Genomic DNA, 15043 nt, shown 5'->3' with positions numbered 1-15043 from the left:
CTGCGGAAAGCACTGCAGCCTTGGGGCAATCCCTGGGATTTTGTGAGAGCTGCTGAGCTCTCTCCTCTCTCAGCTTGCGATTCAGTTGCTATTTTTGCTCCTTTTCTGTGACTGAGGACATTGCATCGCACGTTTTGGGGCTTGTTGTACAGCTGGGAGTCACTTGATTGGTGACAGAAACGAGCTGCCTAGCCTATTAATAATCACCATTCATTCACTTGCTGCTTCAAACAGTCAGAATATGTCTTTTTTGGTAAACTCTAGCATACGTAATGGGGAAGGCAATTCCAAAGAATTTTCTTTTACCTTTTCTTTTGATCTTAGGGAGTTTACGTACCACCGCTTAACTTCTGAATAAATGAGCACCTCAGGTCCCGAGCTGCTCGTTGGAGCCCCGGTTCTTGTGGAGAGTCCCACGGCTGCTGGCACCTTCCCTCGGTGGTGCCCAGCTCCTGTGCAGCTGCTTGTACCCCTGCTGGCGACAGCACTACCTTCCTCTTGCCTCGCAAGGAGGGATGCTGCAGGCGCAGGAGAAACAAGCTGGCTGCGTGCTCTCCGTGTGGTTTTGGCAGAGCACCAGCATTCCTCCTCAGCAACAGATAGGTGACTTTGATCTCCCGGCTCCTCTCGATGTGTTTAGGAAGCTGACGGCGTTTCCCCGTAGCAGTAACTGCTTTTATCGCACCACTCTCTCCAGTGGCCTGGCCGTTTACCAGCTGGCACCACCCCGGCTCAGGCAAACCTTCCCCTCGGTTCCCATCTCGCTGCCCCGCATCCCTTCCCAACGCCTGACCGCACCGTGGTGCCGTGGTGGGTGCTACGGTGGGGAAACCGTTCTTTACTCTTCTTCCTTGACACATCCGAGCAAGGAGGAGACATGGTGCTTGCTCTCCTTCAATAATTTTGTCCTCTCGGCACTCCTGTGCTGCTCCGGGGCTGCTTCGCCTGCTGCCTTCTGTTCACACCGATGCGGTGGTCGCAGCTATGCCAGCTTTAGTAAGAGGCTCGTAAGGTGGTCCAGGCGTCTGTGTAACCTCATCTTTGCTACGTATCCCTCAAACTCTCCCATACATACGTTGCTGGGTGGATTTTTTCCTCGCGAGGAGTTTTCCATATATATAATCTCAGGATGGGACTTCAGTCCTTCTTCCAGGCTCCTGCCCCATCTCCTCAAGTCTTTAATTCTCCTTTCAAAAGTGTCGTTTTCCCTTGAAGGAAGTTCAGGGTGAGATGAGACAAGAGCGTATGAGAAATCTGTGTGGGTTTGTTTCTTCAGAAGTATATCAGATCTTCCTTTAACCTCCCTTTTTGTGCTGGGTATCTGGTAAAGTGAGGAGTTCCTCGTACCAGCAACTAGACAGATGGATCAAAGAGCTTCGATTGCTGGATAATGCTTGAAGTGAGGAGGCAGGTAAAATTACGTTCCCAGGAACGTCTTTTAAGAAGGGCGGAATGGTTTTTTCCTTGTATTTTTTTTTATTCTGTTTTTAATTATTATGTAGTTATTTAGACACTTTTCCCGTGGAAACTCAAGTGGGTTTCAGTTGGCTACCCCCCAGGATGAAAGGAAGGCATGAGGAAAACATGCAAGGAAAGGTTTGCCGCAGCTGTATGAAGTCTAAAGTGAGGAACGTTCCAAGCTTACTCTTGATCCCATTATCTTTGATTTCAGTAAAAGCACTGGAGATGGTACCAGTGCTTATTTGTTAGAGACGTTTTGACTGAAACATCAAGATGGAGTGGGGTAACGACTGAAAAGGAGGCAGCGAAAGTTGAGCGTCTCCCTTGGGGCGCCTCTGTCCTGCAGAGGTGCATCTCTGGAAGACATCTGTGTAATCGGGTTTGATTCTTGGCCTTCCTGCAGACGCTGGGATGTGAACTCTTCAGATACTCATTTAGGAGTTATCTACTGTTTCGTGCATTCTGTGGTGCTCTGTTTTATTTTCGGAGCGCTTGGCTTTCCTGCTGCAGGAGGATGTAGTGCTGAAGGCTTGCAGGAGGTCGGGGTGCTGCAGCTTCCCATGGGGAGTTCTGGATTCCTCTGCGGTCCTTTAGGCAGAGCCCTCAGAAACACATCTGGTCCGTGAGATCTGGTATTTGGCTGTGACAGTCTGCATTTTCCCAAACTCTGAGGCTGCAAGCTGGAAAATGCTACAAAACGTCATTTTCTGTCTGTTGTTGATGTAATTTAATGATTTTTCTTCTTCAAGTAAAGAGACATTTTGTGCTGTTTTAACTCTAAGATGGAGAGGGCAGGATAAATGGACTGGCCTTCAAGTTTTAGTTTCCTTATCGTCATGAATAAAATGTGCACGCAGACCTCCCTCGGGCTTCTAACACCTGTTGGTGCCGTGTCTGCGGCTGGAGGGATCAGGATCGGAAAAGTTGGTCCTGGCAATCCATGATCGGCGTGCCCTGATCGTGTCTCCAGGTCTCAGTAGTAATCAGAAGAAAGTTTCTTTGCGATGAATGAGTGAGTGACATTTAAAACTCCATCTGTTGCCTACGGTGCGGTGCCTCACGATGTGTTTCAATGGCTGATGGGATGATTAATTTCGGCTCCCATTCATGCCGCGTGAAATGTTCTCAGAGCGGGGAATGACTCCAGCCCTTGCTGAACTGCACCATGTGTGGTGCTCGTAGGAAATCTCAGCTGCTGTTTACTCGTAGCTTGTGTGCCGAGGGAAGGATCGGGGCTGCATTTGCATTCACCCACGCAGCCCTGCAAAAATAATGGCAGCGCTGGCGTACCGAGCCGCCTGCTTTTCAGGGATGGCTCCGTCCCCGCTGCAGCCTGCGAGGACTTGCCCTTCCTACACGTGGACGAGGGGGGATTGCTTTTTTGTTTTTACAGGGGGGTCAAAACCTTCTTCGTTTTAAAACACTCGATGCAATCGCATGCTCCGCGCTTTCCAGATTTGGAAAGCCTTCCTGCTACCAGATATCACCTATTAGCTATCCCGAATGCCCCGGGCCAGGTCCGGTGACCCGGCAGGCAGCTTTCTTGTTCTCACAGACATGCTCGGACAGATTGCTGGCCTGGCCCCGTGGAGGGGAATCGTGTCACAGAGGTGGGTGTCCGGCTGCGTGCGCCGCCCGCCGAGCCCCCTGCTCCCACTGCCGGGCAGCTTCTGGCTGGGCACGTGCCTAGCGAGCGGGCTCGGTGCGTATGGCAACCCATCGTGCTGTTGTTTCCCTCCCTCGGCTAGTAATTTCTGGGGAAATACCGCCGATCTTCGGGGCAGCCCGTCGGGAAGAGCGTGTTGCAGGTTAAAACCTGCTGCGTCTCTTCCAGGCGCTCTGAGGGCGCCGCACCGTGTTTCTCGGCCGCTTCGTTACGGTTTACACAAAAACACGCTGCTTTTATCCTGGCGCTGCAGTCAGATACTGCAGTAGCTCGTTTCTATTAATAGCTCTGATCTCACTGTCTCTTCGCGTTTCGGCGAGTTGTGACATTTTGGGAAGCGGAGCCGGTGCAAGGAGCGCCCGGCGTGCTCGGGGACACGGCCGCGCGTGGTGGCCTCCTCGCCTCGCCGTCGAGCCAATTCGAGGCGAATTTAACGCGGCGGCGCCTTGAGAAAGCATTTAGCACGGCGCTGAAGCCTCCCTGCTGCGCGGCGTGCGTGCTGTAAGTGATACGCTCCTGCCACCGAGAAGGCGTTTTGTCAACGAGGAGCCGCGTTTGAAGGCTTCGAGGAGCTGGCAGCCCCCCGTGCCGCAGGGCAGCCCCCAGGAAATAAGGCGGGTGCGACAAACCGCCTCGACGCGCGCTATTTTCGCTCCTGCCCGGCGATGAAAGCGGCTGAAAATAAGGCTCAGGGGGAGGTCCCGGCACGTGTCCGCTCGCCCGGCCGCATCAGGAGGAGCTGCCGCTCGGCGCGCCGCGATCGCGCTCTGCACGGATCCCGAGGGTTGGTGCTGGGGTGGCAGCGAGCGGCAGGCTGCGGATGCGGAGCGTGGTCTCTCGGTTTTGCTTTTTGCTTTTTTTCTTTCTTTCTTCTCTCTTTTTTTTTTTTATTCTTTTTTTTTTTCCGCCGTTCTGCTATTGGCAGAATCTGGCTGGAGGGCAGCGCCAGCACGGCAGTAATTAGAAAGCAAACTCATTAGTTGGAAATAAAGCCCAAGTGCGGGGAGGATGGGAGACGGGGGGAGAAGCTGAGTCGATCGTTTCTGGACAGCGCTGCCCGGGGATGCTCAGGCACAGGCACCCCGTGCCTGTTGGAGCTGAAATGCTGGCGTTTTGGGGCACGTGGTGGTACGTCCAAAGTTTGTCTGCTGCTGGGACGGGACCAGGGTGCTGCCTGCCGTCCCCCTGGGGGCTGGGGCCGGGGTGGCAGCTCGGCCCCCCAGCAGGAGGGAGCCGTGCAGGGATGCTCCAGGGCAGTGGTGTGTTCAGGGCGCTGCGCTGTAGGAGTTGAGCAAGGAAAGGCTCCTCTGGCAGCCACTTTTGTTTTTTAAAGAACTAGTTTGGGAAACAGTTTTCAAGTTCAGCTGAAGTAAAGGTTCTGCCGACAGGAGACTTGAACTGAAATCCGTTTTCAAAGGTCGTGGGTCCCCATCGTACTGAAATCTTGCCATGTGCCTTTCAGTGTGCTTTCGGGACTGAATCCTTCTATATTTCAGTCTTTTAAGGACTTTCATGAAAATGCTGTGTCGGAGAAGGGGGAGAAAATACAGCTTTGAGGCTGTTAGCCTTATTTAAATAAACCATGTACATATTTAAGTAGTGTCACCTTCTTCTAATCCCTTCCAAAATGCTCAGTACTTGCAGAGAAGTTGTTTTTTTTTTGTTACAGAGAAGCCCCACGTATGACCATCCCATAACGTATTTATCTGCAGCCTTGATGTGAAGTGATTTTAATGCCAAACATTTTTCGTAGGAAATGCGCCCTTGCATTATATTATGTTGGAGATCATCAGTTTATTATAGCAAGTATATTTAACCGATAGATGACTTCCACTGGGTGATGTTATGGACAAGCTGTGAGATGTCAAATTTACAATCTCGGCCGTGAGGCCACTACGTGCCTACAATCAATGAGGGCCAGAATGCTTTAGGTCTTAATTAACGTACAGCATGCAGGCAGTCTTTGATGCATGGCCATGTTTTATTTATCTGGGGAGGGAAAACCATCAGACTGTTTCTAACTTAGTGTAAAAATAATGGCAACTGAACCGTGAAAAAAAATCCTACGTGCCTAGGTTAAAAGAAATAGTAATAATTCCTCCTGTTTCTTTCCTTATGTTCCTACAGTGATGGAAGGGGCCGGGTGAACATGCGATAGTTTATTATTCATAATTGAGATCTTGTCTTCTAATTCATGGGTTTGGCATTTCTCATTAAAACTCTGAATATAGTCTTTGTGCTTTTGCTAACGTCATGAATCTGATTGTATTAATATGTTCTCAAGGCAGAACCTATAAAAGCAATTTTCTAGTCTACCATAAAATATTCATAAGAATACAGGCTTTTTTGTTTTGATGATGTGTTCATTAAGTAGAGAAGGTTTTATTGTTTTCGGGAGGGCTCTGTAGGTCAGAAGCACTCGCTGCTTCTGTTGGGAACTCATGGCATTTCGAATAGTTTTTTGAGACTGAAATAGTACGAGTCACGGATGACGCACCCTGCGCGCAGACAATGAATGGGAATTGTGGCTCGGTCCCCGCAGCTGGCGCGCTGTGCCGCAGCGCCGGGCTTTTCGGGGGGATTAGTCGCTTTGCTGCCCGTAACTTGGGACAGGAAACGTGAGGTTTGTCGAGTTTTCTCAGGAATATTAGCTGGCTTTCTTCTCCAGCACCGCGAAAGTTACGGCTCTTATTACAGGGTAAAACAGTAGTAATTTATCACAGGGCACAACTCGAGCTCCCGGTTCCCATACCGCTCCTACAGGGCTGCAGTAATGTATTCCTTCTGGCCGAAATTGGGTTTTATTCCAACATGGTAAAAGCTTTTATCTTCTGCTTTAGGAAATATGTTATTTGGCTCAAAGGTGTTTGTACGAAAACGCATGCATGTTTCAAGGAAAATTGCGTTTAGGCTAAGTAATGCTGACAAGTTGAGTGTTGTGCAGCGAAGATAACCACATTTACCCGGCGAACTGGTAAGCCCGAGCGAACGGCTGCCACCTTTGTGCTGGTAACTCTTTAGTCCGTGGTTGTAAAGAGGGGAGACGTCAGTGCCAGGTGCTCAGCAATCTTTCTGCAGCAGTCCAGGCGTGTAAAAAGCTCGTGATTCACAAAGACCACCGCGTTGTTTGCTGTTCTGACTCACGGCTTATGATCCTCTCGGGTTAACTGTTTCAAGCTCTCCTCTGGCCTTGAGGACTATGAAGTTGCATTAAATCGTACTCAGGGGACTTTTGGGGTGGCCAACAGCCCTGGTCCCGGCTGGCGAGGTGGCTCAGAGCTGTGTTTCTGCGTGGCACCCGCGTATCGCCGCGGTCCAGGTGGTGTTTTCTGGTCACTTGGGCTTTGATGTGATGGGCTGGGGTGGGGTAAGGCCGAGCTGAATTGCTCGCTCTGTTACGGCTTCATTCAGATGGGGGCCTGAATCGTGCCGTGAAGCTATTGCATCTGGTGGAGCGGGGCCGGAACGGTGAAGTCCCCTTTGGTTTGCTGCCGGATAAAATCGCTGCTGTCCCAGGAGCGTGCATCTGTTACCAGTGTAATTACTGCATGCTGTAAGGCTCGGGGTGCAATCTCCGTAATGTTTAGATGCAAATGGTTAAATAGGATTTTTGATAGCCACAGCGCATCATGTTTTTGAAGGCTAGATTGCATTTTTGGCTTTTTATTTTATTTGGTTCTGTACAAATACTTGCAAATACCTGTTATTTTGTGTATTTTTCCCTATAGATCCAGCAGGGGGACGGGACTTTGGGTAGCATGGGAACTCTCCTCTGGTATTTTCCCGTTTCACATGGTGCTGGGGTCAGCCAGGTGTTTTCTCAGGTCGCAGCTCATGCCCTGGTGCTGTGCCACTGGCCGGGGTAACTGCGCTGTAGCAGCTATAGGGCTCCTGTCAGATGCCTGAGCTCGAGCAGAACCCAAAAACACTCCTCCATTACTCTGGAGGACTTCACAAACCAAATCTGATCCTGGTTTCCGAGGAGAACTTGGGAGCTCCTCGTCTGGGGGGTTTCTGCAGGCAGGGGTGTTCGGTGCCGCGCCAGGCGCTGCCCTGCGCCCTGAGCCACCAGCCTGCAGCGCGGGGGAGAGCCCCCGGGGAAAAGGACACGGGAAGGAAAACAATGGGGAAGTGGAGGGGAGAACTCGTGGGTTGAATAATAGCAACACTTCCAGCAATCTGACCTTTTGCAGAAAATACTTCCATCCAAGAAAAGTCTCCTCCTCCTCCTCCCCTGCACGAGCCCAGCTCTGTTCCCGAGGCACGGTGCGGCAGCCTGTGGAGCTTTCTGCACACACGCCATGTGCCCATGACCTGGCCTCTGGAGCCGAATTTGGCCTGTGAAGCTGAATTTGGCTGCTCGAATTTGGCTGCTTGTTGCGGCGTTGGGTGGTGAAGGTGCGGGGAGGCAGCCGATGCGGCGGGCTGGGAGCTGGCAGGGCACTGGGCCGGGCAGGGGGACATGGTACGTGTGGCTATGAGTGTTAGGAGTTCGATTCAGATAATTTTGTGTCCCTAAGACCCCCCCAGCTTTATTCTCTAATAAGAGCAATGATATTTTTTTTCTGTGCTTTCTGTTTCCTATGCTAAACTATATTTCTCTGCTGTTGAAGAAGCAGTGATGTTCTCCATGAAACCATTTTTGCGTAGACTGAGCAAAATTTCTGCGTTCGTCTCTTGGTACATGAATTTCCACCCCTTCAGCTCCTGCAATGCTGGCAGGGCTGCCCCTCTTAAAAACCCGCTAGTCCTCAGTAAAAAGGCAGGAGGTGAGCAGGACACGACGGTTCCTTCCCGGTGGGCATGGCCGAGCTCCCCATTTCTACATTGTGGCCATGCCCTTGGCTTTGGGGCCATGGGTTTTGCCACCTTCCCAAGCAGCCCAGATTGCTCTGAATTACTCCGTTTTTATTTCTGCTGCCTGCCTCTCTGTTTAGCTGCAGCTTTTCCCAGCATCAGCTTTTTACGCGTTTCTCAGTTACTGGCAAAAGTAAACATATTGATAGCGCTGGGGGGAAAACCCAATTAAAACCCTTTCTTTTAAAGTCAGAGTAGGGTTTGTGATACTAATGGTCTGAGCTGGTAAGGCTGTGCGTGGGTGTTGGTGGCATGCCACCAGTGCGGCAGGGTGACGGTAATGTGGTGGCTTCTGTGCCCGCTGCCCCGTGCCACCTGCAGCACCGCATCCTCCTTTACTTTGGACTGTTTGCAGGTGGCTCCAGGTGATCCCAGAGAACACGTTACACTGTGCCCCAACCAAAATACTACAACCAAAAAAAAACCACACCAAACACATGCACTTTATTTTCCATTTTTGTTGAAGCTTGTTTTTGAAGAGTCAGCATCTTTATTTTTTAACATGTGACGTTCATTCAGAGGCGTCAGAAGAGTTTTAAAGTGATTGCCCTGCAAAGCAAGGTGTTAAACATGGCAAAAGTACAGAATTCTCATGAAACCCAGAACTGTCCTTTAGGTGGAGTTAGAAATGTTCAGTCATTCATGGGATGACAGTAACATTTTTTAGCAGGATCGAGCTGAGTTCAGTTATTGCAAAGTTATTTTTCATAGATGTCGGTCCCTGCCTGAAGTTATGACGAGCTCCTTGTCTTCAGGGAGATGCTGTTTGTGTAAGCAGGGAACTGATTTTCACTACACGGACAGTCAGGGTGGTGGTTTTCCTTTTTTCTTCCCTCGGCAGACGTCTATGTTCCAGGTGGGTCTGGAACAAGGGTACAGTGGTTCTCTACCCCAGGCTTGGTTGTGCTTCAGCTTTGTCTCCCTTGGGAGCCCGAGCTGCAGTCAGCGTTAGGGCACTTGCTCCCCACCACTGCCTGTTTCCTAGATTCTTCATTGCACGTTTACTTTGGGCCAAGATCCTTTCCTGAAGTTCTTATAAAGAATCATAGAACGGCTTGGGCTCGAAGGGACCTTCTAGATCACCCAGTTCCACCCCCTGCTGTTGGCAGGGATGCCACCCACTAGGCTAGGTTGCCCAGGGCCTCATCCAACCTGGTCATAGGAGGATAAATAAAGAATACAGCATATAGTGTTTTTCTGTGTAATTTTTTTTTTAAGCACAAAACCATCACGGTCCTGACCTTTGGATTCTACCAGTTGTTAGACAAGATTGATCTTTGCCGTGAAGTCTCAGATTAATATTTATCCTTCTCGTTTCAAGTGATGCTAGAAGAGTGGAATGGAGATGTGTGTTTTGAATACACAGGCTTGGAATGACATCAAGAAGGGTCACGTGCAATTCATTGAAGTTCTTTGCCTTTCAACAATGCACATATTTATAGGAGATGGTGGTTGGAGGAAAACTGCTTGAACTTTGACTGCTGTAGTGCTTTTTGCTGTTTAAAAAACAGGGTGTGAGTTTAACAAGTGCTATTCTTAGTTCAATCCAGAGCGTCCAGCAAAGGCCTTCAGGAACAGAATAAAAAGTAAATCCTGTGTGGCTGGAGAGTCCTCTCATCTCCCCCGTTGTGTTTTCCCTTTGCAGTTGATGTGACCACAGCACTGCCCTTGCAAGTTGCACCGACCTCAGTCCCGATGGACCTGCGCTTGGACCACCAGTTCTCCATGCCCGTGACGGAGCCGACGCTCCGAGAGCAGCAGCTCCAGCAGGAGCTCCTGGCGCTCAAGCAGAAGCAGCAGATCCAGAGGCAGATCCTCATCGCTGAATTCCAGCGGCAGCACGAGCAGCTCTCCCGGCAGCACGAGGCCCAGCTGCACGAGCACATCAAAGTAAGTGATGGGCAGCCCTGCCGTGGGAGGAGACGTCCAGGCGGATTGGGTTTGGGGGTGTGGATGTTGTTTTGGACTTGGTGACCTCCTGGTTAGCGAACGGTCTTTACCAAAGGGACAGGAGCACCAAGATTTAAAGGGGGATGGCGTGGAGGAGGGGAAGCAAGGTAAGCCGGTGCCGTGTTAAGCCTTACCACCTGTCTGCGGAAATCCTCCGCCCCACTGCCAACAGGTGGCTTGCCAGACCTACATCTGGGTTTGGGAAATTTATATAGCCTGATGACAGTAGAATTTAACCCACGAGGAGGGCTTTTAGGCCACCCGTTGCTAGTATCACATATATGGGACTAGAACGGCATATAAGCTGCTCAGGGGACGTATGCTGGCAGCGTGGGATACAAACCAAGCGTTGGGAGCTCGATGTCTCTGCAGGAACAGGAAAACCAGATGCGGAGGGCACAGGAGGGTCTGCACGCCCCAAGCCGCTCCCAGCTCCACGTGCAGGTTAGCTGCTGGCCGGGGCGAAGAGGAAACCTAGCACACAGGAGGATAAGTAGGAAGTGCAGTTCGGAAGATGGCTGTTGCATAGTGAAAATGTTAGACATTATATAAATATTTCACAGTGATAGACTATTGCTATGGTAACATAAGCTTTCAGAATTGCTAATATGCTCTCTTTTCAAAGGGGGATTAGCACGGCACATGGTAAATAGTGTTAATGTAATATTAAAAAGCAACCTCAATTCAACCTTATATAACTTTCATTTTAATACAAAATATATGCCGGGGCAGGGAAGATAGGATTAAAAGTTAATGTTGTATTATTTACAGACTTTTCAAACACAGTTATTAGCCTGGGTGTGCAAGAATAGATGCTGTTTGAAGACTGATTAACAGCAAATGTCTGTGTCCTTAGTGGGTCCTCTAGTCTGCTCTCTTTAGGACAGAGGTGTGGGAAGGTGTATGTGTGTATATATGCATATATATTTGTAGATATGTATCTCTTTACAAGTGCCTAAATACATGCTTTTGTGCACAAATAACACAAGGTCAGTTTACTGCATTTGTGGTTCACACAGCGCATTTAGGTGGTAAATATATGAAGTCTCTATGACAAATATTTCTATTATTTAATTATAATTTCACGTTTCTTTAGATACTTGTCTTTGAAAATAAGACAGGACCATTTGTGTTTAACAGACAACCTCAAAGTACTGATGACAGGAGCATTGTTGCTCTCTTTTACATTGAAGGTACGACTGATTCTGGTAAAGTCTGCCTTAGAAGAAAATCAAGATCTGATTTTGAGAAGCCAGATAGCATGGTATATCTAGATCATTAGGTAATGAAGTTGTTCCTCTGTTGTGTAAGACTGGCTGGATGAAAAACTTAAAATAGGAATGAAGTAATCCTGTACAAAAAAAAGAATGATGACCTGTAAGGTGATCTACAATAGTAAGTGTGTCATTTTAACCCAGAATTTCTTTAAAAATAAAATGGAACATTATTTCAATAATCCCATGATATATCACAAATAAAATAATCTCCAGACCATACCACTGTGTAATTATGATGTAACTTTTTTGTGAAATCTTTACTTCCTGTGTTTGTGTTCATAAGTCAGCCTGCGTTTGGTTGACTGCTAGATTTGCCAGCTCTTTGGCCACTGACTTTCATAAATGGGTAACTGCACTCAGTGCAGCAACTGTAGGTGCAGTGAAGCTGTTACTTTGTCCAGAGAACTAAAATTTATAACCTCATATTTGGACTCTGAACTCAGAGCTGTTCAGCTGCTTTATGACTCATGAAAAATGGGGTGGGAGGGGAGAAGGGGAGAGAATATTAAAGCAAATAAATAAAAATCCGATCCTGCGTGAGTGGAGCGTTAGGGGTTGAAATGTGAAATTCAGTATAGAAGTGGTCCTGAATGAAGCTGCAGAGCTCTTCTTGGAGGAATTCACATGATTTTTAAAAAATCAGCTCATTGGGATGTGCAGCGCGTGTCCCATGTGTGCCCGTGCATGCACCCATGTGCTGCACTGGAGGGCTGCCTCTGCATGCACCCTGGATGAAGAAAGACCTTCCCGCTGCTTCTGTCCTCATCTTTACTTTTAGTGCTGTAGACTGGGAGTGCACAGCACGCAAATTTGTGTATCCTAAGCAGACCTGCTGCAGCTGGGCTGGTCTCTGGTGTGCAGAGGAGCAGGAGCAGGCAGGAAAGGCTGCTGAGGGGTAGGCAGGCGGCTGCTGAGAGCTGCAGGAGATGGGTGGGTTCCTGCTCAGGCAGAATAGTGCTGGAGAAAGTTCGTGTGACACATTCAAGTTGCCACGGGTGAGCAACATTTTGAAAAAAAATGTTAGATAAATGGAGTTAGTTTTCCATTTGTTTTCAAAGGAAACTACAAACGAATCCCAGGAAATGTCAATAAGACCTAAATGCTAGTACAGATGAAGACTGCGGGTCTAAGGAATTGTTGCAGAGCAGTTCTGGACTACGGTATTTTTAACAGAGACGTGAGACAGGACTGTAGCTTATGAACTTTCCTGATTACTCACACTGAATCTTTGGATTAGCTATGAGAAGGAAATGGCAGATTCTTGATGCTCAGTTAGATGATTGCTTACGGTGTCACTGATGAGGCGAAGAATTTTGTTAGTCTCTTGTCTCCAAAGCAAACTGTTCAAGATGTAGGAATAGTTTATTGAACGTTACAGTCCTGAGATTCTTCAACTGAAAATGTTATTTCATAGCCTGAGGATTGTAATGTACTGTAATGAATGTGTAATGATTGTAATGAAGGTGTCCATCACTCCCTTGTACAAAATTATATTCCCAAGTTTCCTCTTCAGGTAGATACAAAGGCTTACTTTGGGTGAGAAAAGGCCTGAGAACCCAAACTTGCTCAGATTTCTGTTCAGATTACACATAACAACTATTGACCAGGGTGAGCTTGACTGGAGTGAGCTTGCAGTCTGCCTTTCTGCAGCACCTCACTGCAGTTCTAGTTCTCAGATGTTTTCAACATCTTGCCTGACATTGTTTTTTTGATTCAGAAAGCAAACCTTCATCAGCTATTGCAAGGTGTGATTGTGCATCTTGCAAACTTGCATGCTTTATGAATAACTCCTGCAGCTCTGTTAGAATTTTCAGCGTCAGAACAACCTCAAAATCTAATGAAGCAAACCAGAAATTTTAAATGAAGTTCTAAACTTACTTATCAAAAAAAGGCAGTTTTTTACTTTCTCCCTAGCATTTCCAAGGGCTCCTTGGAAATGACCAGGAGCTTTGTTACTCATATTATTAAACTCTAAAATTGCTTTGTAAACTTTCTGTGAAGGGGGGAAAATTTCTGCATCTTCCTATTTTGCATACCTAGGCAACACTACCTAGAATCAATTAATTTGGCTTTCCTCATTACTGCCTAGCATCCAGCATTTTAATCAAGAAGTGCAAAGCATTTGTTTGTTCATCAGTTTCTGTCCTTGAGCAGTAATTTCTGCACTTTACCCTGTCTTATGCCTGTTTCTAAAACCTTTTGCTAGGTTCCTAGATAGTAAGTATATTTTGGATATCGCAGGAGAGCCACTGGGTGCAGAGCAAATACTGCATTGGATCTCCATTTTGGCAAGGTGTTTGCATTTCAGTACCTTCGCACTCTTCCTCTTGTAGATGTTGAATAGTTTAGTTGACAGGAATTCAGTGGCTGGGCACACACGTATGGCGTATGGGTGAAGGTAAAAATGGTTTTGATGCACTTCTTAAGCAGCTCTTGTGCCCAAAGGAGGAAGATTCTGGGTTTGGGACAGACGTAAGTACAGCTGGCATTGCTAACTTACAGCACACAGCACTGTGAAGATGTTAAAGCACTTTCTGGTTTTAAGTGTTAAACCCTTAGCTAGTACAACAGTAATCACGTTTTGTGTTTTTTTTCTTTTTTTACTATGCTGCTGGTGTGAACAGAGAAACTGTTCTGACTCAGATGGGGGTTAGGGGGGTGGGGGAATCTCTCTCCCTCCCACCCCTCCCCAAACAAAGCATTGCTATAAGAAACATTTTAGGTTCTTTTTTAAGTAAATGAATTTTGGCTTGAAAAAAATGCTGGCATGTCTTTTTGTTTTTCTGTTCCGGTAGGTAACTTTTTCCTATTGAAATCTGAAGTTTTGGTATTTTCCAGCACTTGGGTTTATTCCAGCAGCCCAGTTTTAATCGTCTGATCCAGTGCACGAGGAGCAGGCAGGTGGTCGCCGTCCTTCTGGCTGCGCGTGTCATCCCTTCCCTCGTCCCCCCGTCAGTCCTTGCTCTCACAGAAAATTATCAGCTGCTTGCATTTGAGCAGAAATTGTGTTTTTGGAAGAAATGGTCTCCATGTGAAGGTGGCAAATCCTGGAAGATCATGCAATCTGGAGAAGCAGGCTGGGAGCGAAATGATATTTGTGGAAGGAAAGCCGACTGGACGTAGTTAGAGCTCGGCACGTCGAGGGAGCAGGATCATCGCGCGCGGGGAGCAATGCGAAAACTCTGACATGTTTAGGGAAAATAAGCTGAGCCTTATGAAGACTTCACACCATATGGAAATACAGAAAACTGTCTTTCACAACTACAGCACAGCTTTGCAAATTGCTGAGACTTGACATCTGAAAGCAGAGCGAGAGAGGAAGCCGAGGCTGTTGTGTACCGGAGGCTGCTGCGGGCTGGCTGCAGATAGACAAGTGCTCGTCTCCAGCGCAGGCGCTTACCTTCAGTGAAACAGATTTTCCACTGAGGCGTGCCTCGCCAGATGTGCAACAATATTTATAGCTTTCAAATCTGCCTTCCTAAACAAAAACAAGGATGGAATAAGGAGCCTGGCGCCCGGGCCGTTGCCGGTGAGACCGTGGAAAGCCTCTCTGCAGGTTCCAGCGTGAGCTCTGCTTGACCTTTGATTGCGAAGGAATCGGCAGTGAATTTTTTCCTTTGTGAGTCACTGATTCCCGGCCAAGATCAGCTGGAAGTTACCAAAAGCTTTTCCATTTGCCTTCTGGTCAACGGCTGGAGGGAGGTGATTGAAGAGGGGTAGGATACGCACTTTGGCAGTGCTAGAGGCACCTCGGGCGCTGTGAGCTCAGCAGAGCAGTGATGTGCCCGGTGGGTAATGCGGTTAATCCCACTGCCTCTGCGCTGCCCGAGTT

The 15043-nt window shown here is 48.1% G+C and overlaps 1 protein-coding gene across 17 annotated transcripts in view; it reads left to right on the top strand.

Annotated features, from left to right (window-relative positions):
* The window catches only part of HDAC4 (histone deacetylase 4), a 248512-nt gene that overhangs the window by 121582 nt on the left and 111887 nt on the right, over positions 1–15043 (top strand). For all 17 annotated transcript variants that reach the window (XM_066999846.1, XM_066999842.1, XM_066999843.1 and 14 more), the window contains one exon: positions 9630–9874. In XM_066999846.1, the coding sequence (XP_066855947.1) occupies positions 9630–9874 (245 nt within the window). The remainder of the gene's footprint in view (positions 1–9629; positions 9875–15043) is intronic.

This window comes from Anser cygnoides, chromosome 6 (genome assembly GCF_040182565.1).
Source record: "Anser cygnoides isolate HZ-2024a breed goose chromosome 6, Taihu_goose_T2T_genome, whole genome shotgun sequence".
Classification (NCBI taxonomy): Eukaryota; Metazoa; Chordata; class Aves; order Anseriformes; family Anatidae; genus Anser; species Anser cygnoides.
This window is presented reverse-complemented; position numbering and strand designations above follow the sequence as displayed.